The following is an 18225-nucleotide window of genomic DNA, read 5'->3' as shown; positions in this document are numbered from 1 at the left end:
GACTTACGTTTTTCGTAAAAACTTCGTAAGTACGCGTTTTTTTGACCATTGAAAATGAATGGGCAGAACTTTGCACGCCCGTGGACGTCGCAATTTTTGAAATACGAAGATGAAACCAATTGAGGACCTGTAGAACTTATTGAGCTCTTTCCGAAAATATGCGTTACGAAAAGTTACGTCGTACGGATTTCGTACGAATGTCGTACGAAGTGGCCCCATTGGAATGAATGGGGCCAATCGGAGGACGGCAGCTAGATCGAAGGACAGGTAGCTAGAACTCCAGTACTGTGAGTGTATGGAGCAGCTATGGGATAAATCAGCGTTAGGTCAAAAGTTTGGACACCCCGGCCCCCCCCCAGTACTGTGTGTAATGGAGCCATGGGTCAAAAGTTTGGACACCCCGGCCCCCCAGTACTGTGTGTAATGGAGCCACGGGTCAAAAGTTTGGACACCCCCGAACGGCCAGAGCAACCTAGCGTGCATAGCTGATTGATGTATTTGCACGTTGCGTAGCAACGTGCAAACACCATTTAATCTAATTGATGCATATACATCACCTAGCAACCACCTAGAAACACCATAGCAACCACCCCGGATACCATAGCAACACCTTAGCAACCGCCTAGCAACACCCTAGCAACCACCTAGCAACCACCTAGCAACACCTTGGCAACCATCCCGGATACCATAGCAACACCTTAGCAACCCCCTAGCAACACCCTAGCAACCACCTAGCAACCACCTAGCAACACCTTAGCAACCACCCCAGATACCATAGCAACACCTTAGCAACCGCCTGGCAACACCTTAGCAACCACCTAGCAACCACCTAGCAACACCTTAGTAACCACCCCAGATACCATAGCAACACCTTAGCAACCGCCTAGCAACACCTTAGCAACCACCTACCAACCACTTAGCAACACCTTAGCAACCACCCCGGATACCATAGCAACACCTTAGCAACACCCTAGCAACACCCTAGCAACCACCTAGCAACCACCTAGCAACACCTTAGCAACCACCCCGGATACCATAGCAACACCTTAGCAACCACCTAGCAACCGCCTAGCAACACCCTAGCAACCACCTAGCAACCACCCAGCAACACCTTAGCAACCACCCCGGATACCATAGCAACACCTTAGTAACCGCCTAGCAACACCCTAGCAACCACCTAGCAACCACCTAGCAACACCTTAGCAACCACCCCGGATACCATAGCAACACCTTAGCAACCGCCTAGCAACACCTTAGCAACCACCTAGCAACCAGCTAGCAACACCTTAGCAACCACCCCGGATACCATAGCAACACCTTAGCAACCGCCTAGTAACATCTTAGCAACCACCTAGCAACACCTTAGCAACCACCCCAGATACCATAGCAACACCTTAGCAACCACCTAGCAACCACTTAGCAACACCTTAGCAACCACCCCGGATACCATAGCCACACCTTAGCAACCACTTAGCAACACCTTAGCAACACCTTAGCAGATACCAGCCAGCACTGCAATCACACTCGCAGTTTCTGCAGGAACTGCAATCTAGTTATTATTATTATTCCACCTGTTTTTTGTCCGGTTAACTAGTGCCGCAGTTTTCGAAATATCGACTTCGTTCAAAAGAGAAAACGTGCGTCCATATCGGGAATGGTGGGCTTGTATACAGCTTTCCGATCGGACTTACGTTTTTCGTAAAAACTTCGTAAGTACGCGTTTTTTTGACCATTGAAAATGAATGGGCAGAACTTTGCACGCCCGTGGACGTCGCAATTTTTGAAATACGAAGATGAAACCAATTGAGGACCTGTAGAACTTATTGAGCTCTTTCCGAAAATATGCGTTACGAAAAGTTACGACGTACGGATTTCGTACGAATGTCGTACGAAGTGGCCCCATTGGAATGAATGGGGCCAATCGGAGGACGGCAGCTAGATCGAAGGACAGGTAGCTAGAACTCCAGTACTGTGAGTGTATGGAGCAGCTATGGGATAAATCAGCGTTAGGTCAAAAGTTTGGACACCCCGGCCCCCCCCAGTACTGTGAGTAATGGAGCCATGGGTCAAAAGTTTGGACACCCCGGCCCCCCAGTACTGTGTGTAATGGAGCCACGGGTCAAAAGTTTGGACACCCCCGAACGGCCAGAGCAACCTAGCGTGCATAGCTGATTGATGTATTTGCACGTTGCGTAGCAACGTGCAAACACCATTTAATCTAATTGATGCATATACATCACCTAGCAACCACCTAGAAACACCATAGCAACCACCCCGGATACCATAGCAACACCTTAGCAACCGCCTAGCAACACCCTAGCAACCACCTAGCAACCACCTAGCAACACCTTGGCAACCATCCCGGATACCATAGCAACACCTTAGCAACCGCCTAGCAACACCCTAGCAACCACCTAGCAACCACCTAGCAACACCTTAGCAACCACCCCAGATACCATAGCAACACCTTAGCAACCGCCTGGCAACACCTTAGCAACCACCTAGCAACCACCTAGCAACACCTTAGTAACCACCCCAGATACCATAGCAACACCTTAGCAACCGCCTAGCAACACCTTAGCAACCACCTACCAACCACTTAGCAACACCTTAGCAACCACCCCGGATACCATAGCAACACCTTAGCAACCGCCTAGCAACACCCTAGCAACCACCTAGCAACCACCTAGCAACACCTTAGCAACCACCCCGGATACCATAGCAACACCTTAGCAACCACCTAGCAACCGCCTAGCAACACCCTAGCAACCACCTAGCAACCACCTAGCAACACCTTAGCAACCACCCCGGATACCATAGCAACACCTTAGTAACCGCCTAGCAACACCCTAGCAACCACCTAGCAACCACCTAGCAACACCTTAGCAACCACCCCGGATACCATAGCAACACCTTAGCAACCGCCTAGCAACACCCTAGCAACCACCTAGCAACCACCTAGCAACACCTTAGCAACCACCCCAGATACCATAGCAACACCTTAGCAACCGCCTAGCAACACCTTAGCAACCACCTAGCAACACCTTAGCAACCACCCCGGATACCATAGCAACACCTTAGCAACCACCCCGGATACCATAGCAACACCTTAGCAACCGCCTAGCAACACCCTAGCAACCACCTAGCAACACCTTAGCAACCACCCCAGATACCATAGCAACACCTTAGCAACCGCCTAGCAACACCTTAGCAACCACCTACCAACCACTTAGCAACACCTTAGCAACCACCCCGGATACCATAGCAACACCTTAGCAACCGCCTAGCAACACCCTAGCAACCACCTAGCAACCACCTAGCAACACCTTAGCAACCACCCCGGATACCATAGCAACACCTTAGCAACCACCTAGCAACCGCCTAGCAACACCCTAGCAACCACCTAGCAACCACCTAGCAACACCTTAGCAACCACCCCGGATACCATAGCAACACCTTAGTAACCGCCTAGCAACACCCTAGCAACCACCTAGCAACCACCTAGCAACACCTTAGCAACCACCCCGGATACCATAGCAACACCTTAGCAACCGCCTAGCAACACCCTAGCAACCACCTAGCAACCACCTAGCAACACCTTAGCAACCACCCCAGATACCATAGCAACACCTTAGCAACCGCCTAGCAACACCTTAGCAACCACCTAGCAACACCTTAGCAACCACCCCGGATACCATAGCAACACCTTAGCAACCACCCCGGATACCATAGCAACACCTTAGCAACCGCCTAGCAACACCCTAGCAACCACCTAGCAACACCTTAGCAACCACCCTGGATACCATAGCAACACCTTAGCAACCGCCTAGCAACACCCTAGCAACCACCTAGCAACACCTTAGCAACCACCCCGGATACCATAGCAACACCTTAGCAACCGCCTAGCAACACCCTAGCAACCACCTAGCAACACCTTAGCAACCATCCTGGATACCATAGCAACACCTTAGCAACCGCCTAGCAATACCTTAGCAACCACCTAGCAACATCTTAGCAACCACCCCGGATGCCACAGCAACACCTTAGCAACCACCTAGCAACACCTTAGCAACCACCTAGCAACACCTTAGCAGATACCAGCCAGCACTGCAATCACACTCGCAGTTTCTGCAGGAACTGCAATCTAGTTATTATTATTATTCCACCTGTTTTTTGTCCGGTTAACTAGTGCCGCAGTTTTCGAAATATCGACTTCGTTCAAAAGAGAAAACGTGCGTCCATATCGGGAATGGTGGGCTTGTATACAGCTTTCCGATTGGACTTACGTTTTTCGTAAAAACTTCGTAAGTACGCGTTTTTTTGCCCATTGAAAATGAATGGGCAGAACTTTGCACGCCCGTGGACGTCGCAATTTTTGAAATACGAAGATGAAACCAATTGAGGACCTGTAGAACTTATTGAGCTCTTTCCGAAAATATGCGTTACGAAAAGTTACGACGTACGGATTTCGTACGATTGTCGTACGAAGTGGCCCCATTGGAATGAATGGGGCCAATCGGAAGACGGCAGCTAGATCGAAGGACAGGTAGCTAGAACTCCAGTACTGTGAGTGTATGGAGCAGCTATGGGATAAATCAGCATTAGGTCAAAAGTTTGGACACCCCGGCCCCCCAGTACTGTGTGTAATGGAGCCACGGGTCAAAAGTTTGGACACCCCGGCCCCCCAGTACTGTGTGTAATGGAGCCACGGGTCAAAAGTTTGGACACCCCCGAACGGCCAGAGCAACCTAGCGTGCATAGCTGATTGATGTATTTGCACGTTGCGTAGCAACGTGCAAACAACATTTAATCAAATTTATGCATATACATCACCTAGCAACCACCTAGAAACACCATAGCAACCACCCCGGATACCATAGCAACACCTTAGCAACCACCTAGCAACTGCTTAGGAGTGACCTACCAACCACTTAGCAACACCATAGCAACCACCCTGGATACCATAGCAACACCTTAGCAACCGCCTAGCAACACCTTAGCAACCACCTAGCAACCATCTAGCAACACCTTAGCAACCACCCCAGATACCATAGCAACACCTTAGCAACCGCCTAGCAACACCCTAGCAACCACCTAGCAACACCTTAGCAACCACCCCGGATACCATAGCAACACCTTAGCAACCGCCTAGCAACACCCTAGCAACCACCTAGCAACACCTTAGCAACCATCCCGGATACCATAGCAACACCTTAGCAACCGCCTAGCAACACCCTAGCAACCACCTAGCAACCACCTAGCAACACCTTAGCAACCACCCCGGATACCATAGCAACACCTTAGCAACCGCCTGGCAACACCTTAGCAACCACCTAGCAACCACCTAGCAACACCTTAGCAACCACCCCGGATACCATAGCAACACCTTAGCAACTGCCTAGCAACACCTTAGCAACCACCTACCAACCACCTAGCAACAACTTAGCAACCACCCTGGATACCATAGCAACACCTTAGCAACCGCCTAGCAACACCTTAGCAACCACCTAGCAACCACCTAGCAACACCTTAGCAACCACCCCGGATACCATAGCAACACCTTAGCAACCGCCTAGCAACCACCTAGAAACCACCTAGCAACACCTTAGCAACCACCCCGGATACCATAGCAACACCTTAGCAACCACCTAGCAACTGCTTAGGAGTGACCTACCAACCACTTAGCAACACCATAGCAACCACCCTGGATACCATAGCAACACCTTAGCAACCGCCTAGCAACACCTTAGCAACCACCTAGCAACCACCTAGCAACACCTTAGCAACCACCCCGGATACCATAGCAACACCTTAGCAACCGCCTAGCAACCACCTAGCAACACCTTAGCAACCACCCCGGATACCATAGCAACACCTTAGCAACCGCCTAGCAACACCTTAGCAACCACCTAGCAACACCTTAGCAACCACCCCAGATACCATAGCAACACCTTAGCAACCGCCTAGCAACACCTTAGCAGCCACCTAGCAACCACTTAGCAACACCTTAGCAACCACCCCGGATACCATAGCCACACCTTAGCAACCACTTAGCAACACCTTAGCAACACCACAGCAGATACCAGCCAGCACTGCAATCACACTCGCAGTTTCTGTAGGAACTGCAATCTAGTTGTTTTTGACATTGATTAAATCTGACAGTTGTCTTTTACATTGTGGACAAGACCAATAAGAATGTAAAGTAAAGTTGCCATTTTCGAGGAACTAGATTTTCTGTCCAACACTGAAAATATCTTGTAGGTTCAATAATTGCACATAATTAAAACAAGCTTCAAGTCAAGAATAGTTTTATTAATCTGAGGCACAGCAGATGCTTAAGGGACACTGTAAAACCAAAATCAGCAGTAGTGTCTTTTACATTCATACATCATATATCTCTGAACCTGAAACATGCTGTTTACAAACATACAAAATTCAGCCTTGTAAACACTCACAATGAGGCACTACATTAGGGACTAAACATTCTCTAAATGTACATGTTAAGTGTCAGAATGAGACTAATGACTAGGCAGTGTGTTTTCTGGTTAATGTTTAGCTGTGTAAAGTTTAAATGAATGACTCGGTTGTTGGTGATCACTGGCTGAGGTGATAAGCACTGGAGACCTTTGGTCTGGATACCATTGTGCTAGTCTTCCATTTTCAGGTTCTGCAAATACAAATGCAAATCTGATATGGTTGCTTTATTTTTTACTATAGAAATTTAGAAAAAAAATAGGAAGTGAATGAGTGAACCTGGTTTATGTAAAATAATTTTACTTTTTTTTTTAAACTGGACTCTGGAAACATATTTAGCTCAGTGCACCTTAAAAAAAGCCTTTTTTCTTCTTTTTAAACAATGTGTCAAAACATACAGCTTGTCATTAATTGAATTCTGAATGATTTTAAGCCAATAATCAGAGATAACAGTTCAACTGTTAAATAAATTGTGCTTCAGAGATTGTTGCACCACTCTTGCCATAATAAAACACATTTTCATTATTTTAGAATGGTCAGCACATACACACACACACACACTCACAAAATAAAACTTTTAGACTGGATATAATTCAGAGTGATATCTGATTTGTAAAGGGCACATCTATCTACTAAACTTGTACTTTTAGTAATCTAATAAAATGCTAGTAATTCTAGTAATCAGAACACTGTATCTAACAAAATCTTTGGCATCAATTTTTGAGGCATCCAACAAAAAAAAAGTCAGCGAAATAAGTCCCACAGCCTTCTTATGCAAATATAAGCTAAACAACAGTGCTCCATGAAAAACAGGTGAAATATAAGCTAACACAATCAGCTCAAGTGTAAAGTAAGTGTAAGTAAAGCTAAAAATACTCTCTTTTGAGTTTCTCTTCTAATTGTGTCGACCAAAACACACTGACTAGGACAATCAGGTGCAGACAGCATTAAGAAATATAAATATATACAATTTCAATAATAAAAATCTCCTTCTCAAAACTAAAAGAGTAAACTTCATGAACTCTTAAGATTATTTGAGAGAGGCATCAAAGAGGCCGAGCCAAAGTTCTTCAATACAAAATAGAAAACAAAAAACTCTTCATGCAAAAAATATATATATACCTGGAATTTGGATAAATTCTGGAAACCCAACATACCAAAAATATATATTCAAAACTCTTTGTCCTGTGTAATCCTATGTATTAAACACAGTGGTAAAAGATAAAGGGACCAAGAGCAAACCTTAAAAAAAAAGAACAGTTCCCGGACAAAGCAATCAGTGACACATGAACTCATCGTATATATAAAGTAAGAATAAGTGGTTTATATCAGTGTCCATGAGTTTTACACGCTTTAGAATGTGTACTTTCATTCTAGACATCACCACACGTCCGTGTTCCAAAAGGCAGGACAGAACCAGGACATGGAGGACAGGAGGAGCTAGTCCTCAGTTTACTGGTACCAGGGGGTCTTTCGGACCCAGCGGAGAGTGAACCCTGCGTCTGTGCGGATCTTGATGGAGGCTGCCTCTGCCTCTCTCACCGTCTCCTTCACCGACTGCATGAGGTTCTGTGCATTGTGGACCAACATCTCTGTAGCCTTTATATCAAAAACAGAAATACGTTAGGTTCATTTCTTGCATTACTTCAAAAATACTTTATTTGAACATAATACTCTCTGTGTGTAAGTGCTACTAAATCTCCTTAGGTGCTGATGTTTGTAAATGTATTTGTATTGTATTTTTCACACTATATGGCACATCATGTTATAAGGCCCATTATCATTAATCTCCATTTTCTGGTCTATTTTCATATATGAGGTACACCGGATTATAGGGCGCATTATGCAACACTAGCTAAGCTAAGTAAACAAAACTGTAATAAAAAAAAACATTTCCTTTTAAAGTCAAACGAGCGCTTCCATTTAATTACAGTAAGCTTAAATTTCCAGATTTCCACTAAGGCTGGGAGTACCAGCATTAGAGGCTAACTGTGAATGGTAAAAAAAGCTAGTGTTTTGCGCGGTTAGCAGCTAATGCTAATACTGCTCCAGCCTTGATGCTGGAGAACTTAACTAAAACTCCTGTATACCGCTGTACTTCAGCGGAGAGGCTACCTGACTGATAGAATGCATACGTAAGGCACCACCGGATTATAAAGCGCACTGTCGATTTTTGGGAAAATTAAAGGATTTTAACAATTTAAAGCCTACTGTAAAGGTTTTTAACATTTTTAAAATAAGGTAAGCTGAAAGCTTATCTGCTCAATTCCCACCTGCTCAGATTCCTCCTCACTGATGTTTGTGCGTCCCAACATTGTGGCCTTCACTGTGGACAGGATCTTAAGCTGAGTGCTGATGGTTGGAATACGCTCACACACCTGCGTAAAGTAAATATATACACATGGAGCTGAGAACAAATCAATGCTCAAAGTTTTAAAATACTGAAGAATTCCCTTTCCATAAAAGAATACTGAAGAAAACATGAAGGCTGTGGTTTCATTCCTTTCCATTCAAATTCATAGAAAATGTCTGTGCAGTAGAGACCAGAAGCAGAGCTAGACATGCCTACTTATTTAGTAAGCACACCTGTTCCCTGAGAATAAGAGTCTCAGACTGCTTTTACTGAGTTTACAGGATAGTCTAATGCACGTGAAGTCAATTTTCTACTGAATACCCAGTTTTCCTGTAAGTGTAATGGTCCAATCAAATGACAGAAATCCACATTTCCATAAAAGTTGTCAGCAGAGGGAAGCATGAAGTGCTGTAAGATTTTCAGAGAAAATTCTGCACCTAATGCTTCCCTCTGCTGACGAGCTTTATGGAGATGCAAATTTAATTTTCCAGCAAGACTTGGCACACTGCCCAAAAGTACTGCCAAAAGTACCAATTGGTCTTATATACAGTGTTGGGCACGTTGGGTAAAAGTAATTAGTTATAGTTACTTCTCCAAAAAAGTACTAACTGAGTTACTATACTATAAAAGTAACTAGTTACCAGTTAAAGTAACTTTTGCATTACTTTTGTGTTACTTGCCCCCGTAACAACCACCCACAGTAATAAGTTAGATTACTCGTTACTGAAAAAAGTATTATTATTTCAATGTCGCTATTCCCATCACTGTGTATATAATATTCTAATTTTCTACGTTTTTTTGAGGGGGGAGGTTCATTGGCTGTAAGCCATAATCATCAACAATAAAAGCTTAAAATATATCATTCTGTTTATAATACATCTATATAATATATGAATGTCACATTTTGGTCTGAATTACTGAAATAAAGTAACTTTTCAATGATATAAAAAAAATTGAGATGCACTAGTGTATTCTAACAGTCGGGCTCTATTATAAACTGACCTGCAGCAAGTTTGTGCGGATTCGTTTGTCAGTGCACTGCTTGGCCACTTCTTTAGCCAGTCGCGTGACCTCGTCTGAGGCCTTGGCGATGTCTTTAGCGCACTGGATCAGAGCGCGCTTGTTGCCACTGCCTCCACGCACCAGACGGGACATCTCCGCCATCAGCAAGGCCATTCTCTTAGCTGCAGCAATGATGTCGTTACCCTGAGGAGAAACGCGGCTTTCTGTTAGAAAAAGGCCTGGCTGGATTAAGCTACTAGTTTGATTACACTGTAAACAAACAATAATAACAAGAACAGAATAATAAAGTAGAACATATACAGTATATTCAGACATAAATAGAAATCGTCATCATGTGCCACAATTCTGGTCAAAATGCTCTTTTTGGAAACGGATTAGACAAACCAAAAACAAAGTGTTAATCATAACCATTACAGTGCAATGTCATTCTTGCATCATGCCATCTGTGAAATTAGTGGAAGAAAACTGGTGACTGGTAAAAAAAAAAAAATAATAATAATCATTTTTGTAGTCTATCATATGTTGTGGGGCATTGAATTGACTTGAACTACTTTGTGGTCAGAATTTTGTATGGGAAAGAAAGAGATATATGTATAAAAAATAAAAAAAAATCATTTTGTATGAACATCAATATTACAATATTGCCATGACATGAGTTTCTATTCATTTATGACCACAACTGTTTGTCCACTTTAAAGATACCAGGATCTTTTCAGCACCTCCAGCTATCTATGGCCTGTTTTTGTGTCTGTCACACAAATGTTCAACCATATAGAAGAAGGAAAAACCTTAATTTTGAATAGAAAAATTCTATTCTATATTATGCAATTTGAACTGAAAGAGAGAACCATGGCCTGATTCAAATTTAAAAGGGTTTTGTGTGACAGCGACCGTATGTTACAACTTAAAAAGCCTTATAAAGCCTTATAAACAAGACTTACAGACATACATAGTTACATACATGGTGGTGTCCTTTCACTGTGTTAATACACACTTAATTACATGGTTAGAAAAGAAAAAAAAACAGTGCACAAAAACAAACAGGCAGGTGACATAACCTCATCACAGTGGAACCCCAAAGTCAGTGAGAAACTGATCATCCTCGGCTTCACAGGTAGGCAAAAGCAGAATGATTGACAGCAGACACTGAGTGAATGCTCCTCTTTCAGACCAGGGGCCAGAGAGGCGAAAGGCAAAAACAGTAAGCAGAGGATGGACTTGTGAAGCCAGTTTCAGTTTGTCCAAGAAGTGCACAACAAACTCCAACAGCCATTCCAACAGCAGTCAGGGGCAACCTCAGCAGCCAAAAGATTACACACTGGACCCCAGTGTGACGATGCAGCAGCAGCAGTAGCAGCAGTACAGCAGCAGTTTCAGTAGCCGGTTTCAGCGTTCCCACAGTAACATCTAGATGCAGAAGGGGTCCTGCAGCCCATGGGGGCCAGCAAGCAGAAGTACCTTACTGGACCACTTGCGGGCTTCCTGGTGCAAGGACTGCGCGGCAGCCAGAATGGGCTGGTTAACAGGCTGATTAGAGGTCATTAAGAGCAGCTCGGGCTCGAAATCGTCCTCGTTGTCTGTGAACTCGTCCTCATCGTCTATATCTACCTCCGCCTCAGCGGTCTCAAAACCCTCGTCTGTCACATCGGGCTGGGGGAGGGAGGAGGAGGAGGAGGAGGAGGAGGAGGAGCAGAGGGAAGGAAAGAAGGGAAGCAGTGTGGAGAAGAAGGAGAGAGTTAGTACGAGAGGCACTGGATGGAGATCTACAGGAGAGGAGAGGGGAACAGTGAAGGTTTAGGATAAGGAAGGAGAGGCAGCACTGTGGTTCTGTCGGGTAAGCCTTTTCACAGTTTGGGAAGCGTTACTGGAAATCCACACTGAAATGAAACTGACTGAAAGTAATGCTTTCTGTTCTCACATAAACACTATATAATTTAAACACTTTTAATGATTTGTTGTAGAAGTTCTAAACACTCCTAAAAACGTCAGAATCTTTAAATCAAGGGTATCAAACTGTATCCGCAAAGTGTGCATGTGTGCTACTGATTGTTCAGAATGAAAACCTGTAGCCACACCAGCCTTTCCAGCCTTTTACAGTTTGACACCCCTGCTTAACATTATTTGGAAATTATTTTAAAAGGTCATATACAGTCCCAGACAAAAGTTTGGACACCTTAAATTCAGTGGTTTTCATTGTTTAAAAAAACATATGAAATTATTTAATAAACAAAAATAAATCAAATAGTTAAACAAACCAGAATATGTTTTATATTTTAGATTCTCCAAAGTAGGCACCTCTTGCTTAGATGACATGACTTCAAGAGGTAGTCACCTTTCAGTTAACAGCTGTGCTGAACTTTTCAAGAGTTAATTACTTGAATTTCTTGCCTATTAATGTGTTTGAGAGGATCCGCTGTAAAGTTATAGAGTAGAGTTGGAATACAGTGAATAGCTCTATTTGAATAATGTTCTAATCCATATTATAGCAAGAACTAATAACTAAATAAAGAAAAAAATGAAAAATCCAAAAAATGTGAAGTACTTTGAAACTATCCTCAAGTGCGGTCACAAAGCTCTTCAAAAACATTATGATGAAACTGGCTCTCACCAGGACTGCCCCAAAAAAGAAAGAGCAAGAGTTGCCAGCTTCAGAAACCGCAAGTTAACAGCACCCCAGATAAGAGCCACCTAAAGGCTACACGCAGTATTTTGGTTTGTTTAACACTTTTAAGTTACTGCATGATTTCTTACATATTCCTTCATAGTCTGGATGATTTCTGTATTAATTTACAACTTAGGAAAAAAATAAAAACATTGAATGAAAGGTGTGTCCAAACGTTTTACTGGTAGTGTATATTTAGTTTAAAATGGTCCTTTAAAGGATCAATTATTCAACAATTCTTCAAAATTGTCTCTTTTTTGCATATTCTGTATTTGGTATGAACCGTACTTGTAAGAATGTTTATCAGAGAACAGGAAACATGATACTGGTGTAGTAGTTTAGATTTCCAGTGTATGCAGGGCATTTTCTGAGGCTGAAATAGAAAAAATAGCAAATAAACAAAAGCTTGTCTATTCTTAGAAGTTTGAAAAAGCAACATTATGTAGCATTTGTATCTTAAATCACCACCTTGAAAATCTATTTGATGTTCTACTGCTCTGTAATATGTGAAATATTGCTTACTGCACTATGTAACTCTGGTGAAGCAGGCGAGAATAATGCTTGCAAGAACTGCATAACTCTGCATAATTTCCATTGTGTGTTCTTTATCTCTTTATCTATTATAAGTGTGTGCTTTTTGATGGGTTGGCTAAAATGTGCATTCCACTTCCCAACTGTAGAAGAGCCCAAGAACATAAAATGCTGCTTTAAAATGTGACAACACTGATTTAAAAGCGTGCATAAGTAGGTTTAGATACATGTTTTCAAATCCATCCTGCTGCCATAGTTTCAGTTTTTAAAATTCACCAATTTGTCCAGTGCTGTCTTCAGTTCAAAAATATTGTCTTGATGAACAAACACAATGACATTCAGATTCAGGAACACATGAATAAGGCACAGACATGGGGACATGCAGGACAAACAGAGAAAGGACAATGGAACCACCAGCAGAATGAAAGAGATAAGAGACTGTAAAGGATCTGAGCTGAGTCAAGCATTGGAAAAATAGAAGATATAAGTGGAAGTACACGGAGAAAACACCAACTCAGCAGGAATTTTTGGGATTTTGTATTTACTTCCTGCTTAATGAAGATTCATATACAGCAATCATTACAGTTTATGTGCAGACTGATGAAGTATTATATTATATATACCAGTATTGCTCAGAAAAGAGCAGATGTGTCCACAGAGGAAGATACACTAAAATAAAATTGAATAAAAAGTCAATAAAAGCAAACTGCAACAGGCTGTCCTCCACCTAAAATGTGCCCCACAGCTAAAAGTAAAAGTTCCTAGAGGTTATTAAGGTAGCAAAAGGTTAGACATTTACTGACTCTTAAAAAGCATGCAAACATCTTTTGCAGATTGCAGTTTCCATTTCTGTGCTGAAATTGAAACTATCCAATCAAAAGATTGTCTTTAATACAAGTTCACACATGAAATAACATACATCCCCAAATCAGAAAAAGTTGGGACAGTATAGAAAAATCGAAATCATGTTTTATTCTTACTTTTTTAACATTTCGTCGCTGTCCAATGAAAAACACTTATCTCCAAAACAGCAACTTTACAGAAGAAAGAAACTTTCAATGGAAGTCAATGTAAAAAGATTTTGAAGAGTTTCTATTGGTCCGTTTATCAAGAAATTTTGGCACAGTGTAAGGGACAGTTTGTCTGTTCAAATTATGTAGTGAACAAAAAATCGCCAAAAATGGAGATAAGTGTTTTTCATAGGACAGCGACGATATACTGTAAAAGTGTGCAAAAGTATGGGTCATTATTTCAAAATTCTCAACACATTCTCTTTTGAATCTACTCGTGTCATCTTCTTATGCCTTGTAAAGCAATGCCTTGTAAATTTCCACATTAATGCCTCAGTGACCAGAGAAGACCTGGACATGACTAACATACATAAGGCTTCTGGGTAGGGCTGCAACTAATGATTATTTTTGTTAGTCCACTAATCTGATGATTCTTTTTTTGATTATTCGATTAGTCAATGAATATTTCTGCCATGTTCTCCATCTCTAAAAACAATAGAGAAAGCTAGACATGAGATTTAAAAGTTATTTAATTGTCTAGATGTTGTTTTTAACGTGTAAAGTACTGATATATATATATATAATGATTAAATATGTTTGGGCACTTTTGGAGACACAGATGTAGTTGATTGTAAACTGTGAGTGAGCCATTTACCCATCTCCCATTGCACTTCTGTCCCCAGCACTTTGTGTAATGCGGTACTGTTACAAATTCGACAGTACCGCATGAAATTTGTAGTCGACAAATTTAATTAATCAACATCGTCGATTATATCGACTAATCGTTGCAGCCCTACTTCTGGGTGGATGTATATTAATAAATGAAATCCAGCTGACCAGACAAAATACGACTTACAGTAAATATTTCCCAACTGTTTTTGAAATGGGGAAGTCAGTTGCCCACATCATCGCATCAGTGTGCCATCCAATAGACAAACCACATCTTTCCACTATCCTCAGTACTGTTTTATTGCTGTCTAAAACATATAGATTCAACATTTTAAATGCAAACAAGCTGTTAGAACCAGATTATCTCTACAAAGACAGTAAATGTTGATTAGTAGTTGGTAATTACTCTTAAGTGCTATTTTTGTCTCAAAACTGCCTCAGTCAGTGCTTTAACTGAAACTGAACTCTACAAGAGACGTTAGTAATGACTATGCTTAAGATCTAACAACCATCATCAGATGCTCGTAATCACAGAGTGCAGCGTGTAGCAGAGGCACTCACCTTACTGGACCACTTGCGGGCCTCATCGTGAAGTTGCCTGGCAGCCACCATCATCGGCTCGCTCACCATCTCACCCGCCTTCTGCTCTGGGAACTCCTCGTCCTTCTCCTCGGGTGGAGGGGGTCGGGGGGGAGGTACCTCTCCTTCTGGCAGAGGCGGTTTAGGAGGAGCTTGCTCATCATTTACCTGACAAAGAACAGGAGCGGCATGTGAGTTAAAACAATCATTATGTCATAAAAACTACTCTTTAAAGGCTCAGGACTAATGAATGGTTTAGTAGCATAAAAAGCATACTTCATATGTAAGGCTCACTTAAGATCACGTAAAAATGATGAGTTTCTTTGATTTTACCAAATTGAAAACCTCTGGAATATAATCAACATGCCAAGATGCATGAAAACTGTAATTAAAAACCAGGGTTATTCCACCAAATATTTATTCTTGAACTCTTAAAACTTTATGAATATGAACTTGTTTTTGCATTATTTGCATTATTTAAGGTCCAAAAGCTCTGCATCTCTTTTTTTTCAGCCATTTCTCATTTTCTGCAAATAAAGGCTCTAAATGACAATATTTTTATTTAGAATTTGGAAGAAATGTTGTCCGTAGTTTATAGAATAAAACAACAATGTTCATTTTACTTAAACACATAGAGAAACAGATTCAGAAACTGAAGTAGTCTTTGAATTTTTTCCAGAGCTGTATTTCACATATAAAATTATTATATTATGGTGTAGATTCAAATACACCATACGCAGGGAGCAATCTAAATAAACAAGTAAATTAACTGATGAATAGATTTTAGATAAACAGACTTTCCTTTTATCATATAATCCTTTGTAAGTAAATAGTAAATTCTGAAAAAAAAGTCAGCACTCTGAGAACTGGGAAGGCATCAACACTAACATGCAGTTGATCCAGGTCTGGAGGAGGTGGCGGAAAGTCTGGCTCCTGAGGCTGGAAGGCCTCTCTCACTTTCCCCACAGCAGCCAGGATCCGGTAGCCAGAGTCTAAAAAGTTCTTCTGAAGACCTGTTCCCCAAAAACATAAAGAAAACTCTGGATCAGTAGCAGCTAACACACTAATCCAATGAGAGGAGCATGTAACTGTGCTCTATACATTTATTAGTTAATCAAAAGGTCTGTCTTCTCTACCTGGATCCTGGATGTTTCCTGCAACAGCTTTGGCATCCATAACCATAGGCGAGATGGTTTTGCTCAGATCGTCTGAGGCTGCTTTCACCATCTCCCTGAACTTTGGGTCTTCAGAGTTCTCCACTTCCCTCTTAGCCACCAACAGCACCCGATTAGCCCGTCTGGCAATACTAGTGGCCCCGGCAACCAGCATCTGGGGCTGGACGTTTGCCATGGCCACACGGCACTTATCAATATCCTTTTTAATGGCTTCTTCTGAGGCATCCAGGAGGGATTTAGTGTCAATAGCCTCATCTACCAGACCTGTCACAGAGGTAGAGACATGTGTAAATAGAGTACTGGGCAACAGGCATCTGAGAAAAATTATATTCAGTTATTTGCCGATGGACTGTGTTTGTGAGAATAGCAGTTTTTATGCTACTGAGTGAAATTCACTTCTGTGCCATAAATACAACTTTATCCAAAGTTAGCTGCATTCAGAGCCAAGTTTAGCAACAAAAACAACATAATTCTCCCTGTTGTGGGTAATTGGAACATTAAAATAATTGTGAACTGTTGTTTTAAGGTAAGAATGCTACATGATGTTGCTCTTAAATTTGTTAATGTTCCAAACCGCTCCTCAAGGAAAGCCAGTGTTTACAGGTACTGTCTAATTCCTAATTTATCTAATTAGCCCTTCGTTAAATGAGATTCTGTAAATCCACACAGTGGGTAAAGAGCACAGGGAGTAAAAAAGTGTGCTCTGACTTCTGACTTGTCAATTATTATAACACTGAGCACATTGTTTCTGTATTCTATTCCAACATATGTTATTAAAAACACATAGATTAATACATTTGTGACTATCTAAGACATTTGCACAATACTGTACAATGCCAACCGACAGAAGGATTACTTTAGTAAACCTTTTTCAAAAAACTCCTTTAATTTGGTCTTGAAAATAATAAAATGAAAGGGTTTTAGATAAGAAAACACTGGTTAATGTAAGAGTATTTGTGTAAACTGTGTAACTGGGTTATAAGAATGGCTGATTGACACTGAAAACATTCTACATAAACAGAACAAAATGCAAGCAAGCTTTCTGCATACCAGTCATTTTTTCAATGTTGTCAATCCACTGATTTTTCATAGTCTCGAAATGTTCATAAGCTGCCTGGTTGCCAGGGTTCTTCAGCAGAATACGTGCAGCAGAGGTGACCTGTGCAGGGCAGTATAACACTGAAACAACGCATCACAACTATAACTGGGATACAGTACAGAAATAATTCCTATTACATTACTAACATTTCATTTAAGTTTTATTTTAAATGTTTCTTTTTTTTATTTAGAATATAATGTCCACATGTGTTGGACACATGCTGTACATCTAGCCATGTTCAAAGACTCGATCGCAAAGACTCGTCAGACCACTGATAAAATATCCAGTCACTCCCTCCCTCCCCCACACTCCAGCACCCTGTCCCAGAGAGGACTCTCACACGTACCTGAGGTGTTAGCTCCCTGGATGACTTCACTGCTGCCTGGATTCCCTCCACTGTGCTTTTGTTGGCTGTCCCCACAGCAGCAGCTTTCTCTGCCGTGGCCCCCAGCCTGTTGGCATGGTTCTCGAAATTAGAGGCTCTTTCTTCAAAGACCTGCGAGAGCAACAAACAGAAAGAAAGATCTGTTCTGCATCTTCATCATATTTTTAGCTGTTTGTTATTGAGTAATAGATCTTAAATGTACACTCAATTCATCCTGAATTGTAGCAAAACACAGCATGTAGTATTTTCTGAACACAGGATCTTG

General features: G+C 41.8%; 1 protein-coding gene across 4 annotated transcripts in view; it reads right to left on the bottom strand.

Annotated features, from left to right (window-relative positions):
- Positions 1 to 6291: 6291 nt before the first annotated feature.
- Positions 6292 to 18225, bottom strand: part of vcla (vinculin a) — a 66373-nt gene continuing 54439 nt past the window's right edge. For 2 of the 4 annotated variants that reach the window (XM_022684671.2, XM_022684672.2), the window contains exons 14-22: positions 17922 to 18071; positions 17527 to 17635; positions 16438 to 16740; positions 16190 to 16314; positions 15284 to 15469; positions 11309 to 11500; positions 9830 to 10033; positions 8748 to 8852; positions 6292 to 8073 (exon numbers count right to left, since the gene is read on the bottom strand). In XM_022684671.2, coding sequence (XP_022540392.2) covers positions 7927 to 8073; positions 8748 to 8852; positions 9830 to 10033; positions 11309 to 11500; positions 15284 to 15469; positions 16190 to 16314; positions 16438 to 16740; positions 17527 to 17635; positions 17922 to 18071 — 1521 coding nt within the window. In that variant the 3' untranslated portion in view covers positions 6292 to 7926. The remainder of the gene's footprint in view (positions 8074 to 8747; positions 8853 to 9829; positions 10034 to 11308; positions 11501 to 15283; positions 15470 to 16189; positions 16315 to 16437; positions 16741 to 17526; positions 17636 to 17921; positions 18072 to 18225) is intronic. The other 2 variants (XM_022684673.2, XM_022684674.2) reach the window with 1 other exon arrangement.

This window comes from Astyanax mexicanus, chromosome 7 (assembly GCF_023375975.1).
Source record: "Astyanax mexicanus isolate ESR-SI-001 chromosome 7, AstMex3_surface, whole genome shotgun sequence".
NCBI lineage: Eukaryota > Metazoa > Chordata > Actinopteri > Characiformes > Acestrorhamphidae > Astyanax > Astyanax mexicanus.
Note: the sequence above shows the minus strand (reverse complement) of the source record. Positions and strands in the feature narration are given on the sequence as shown.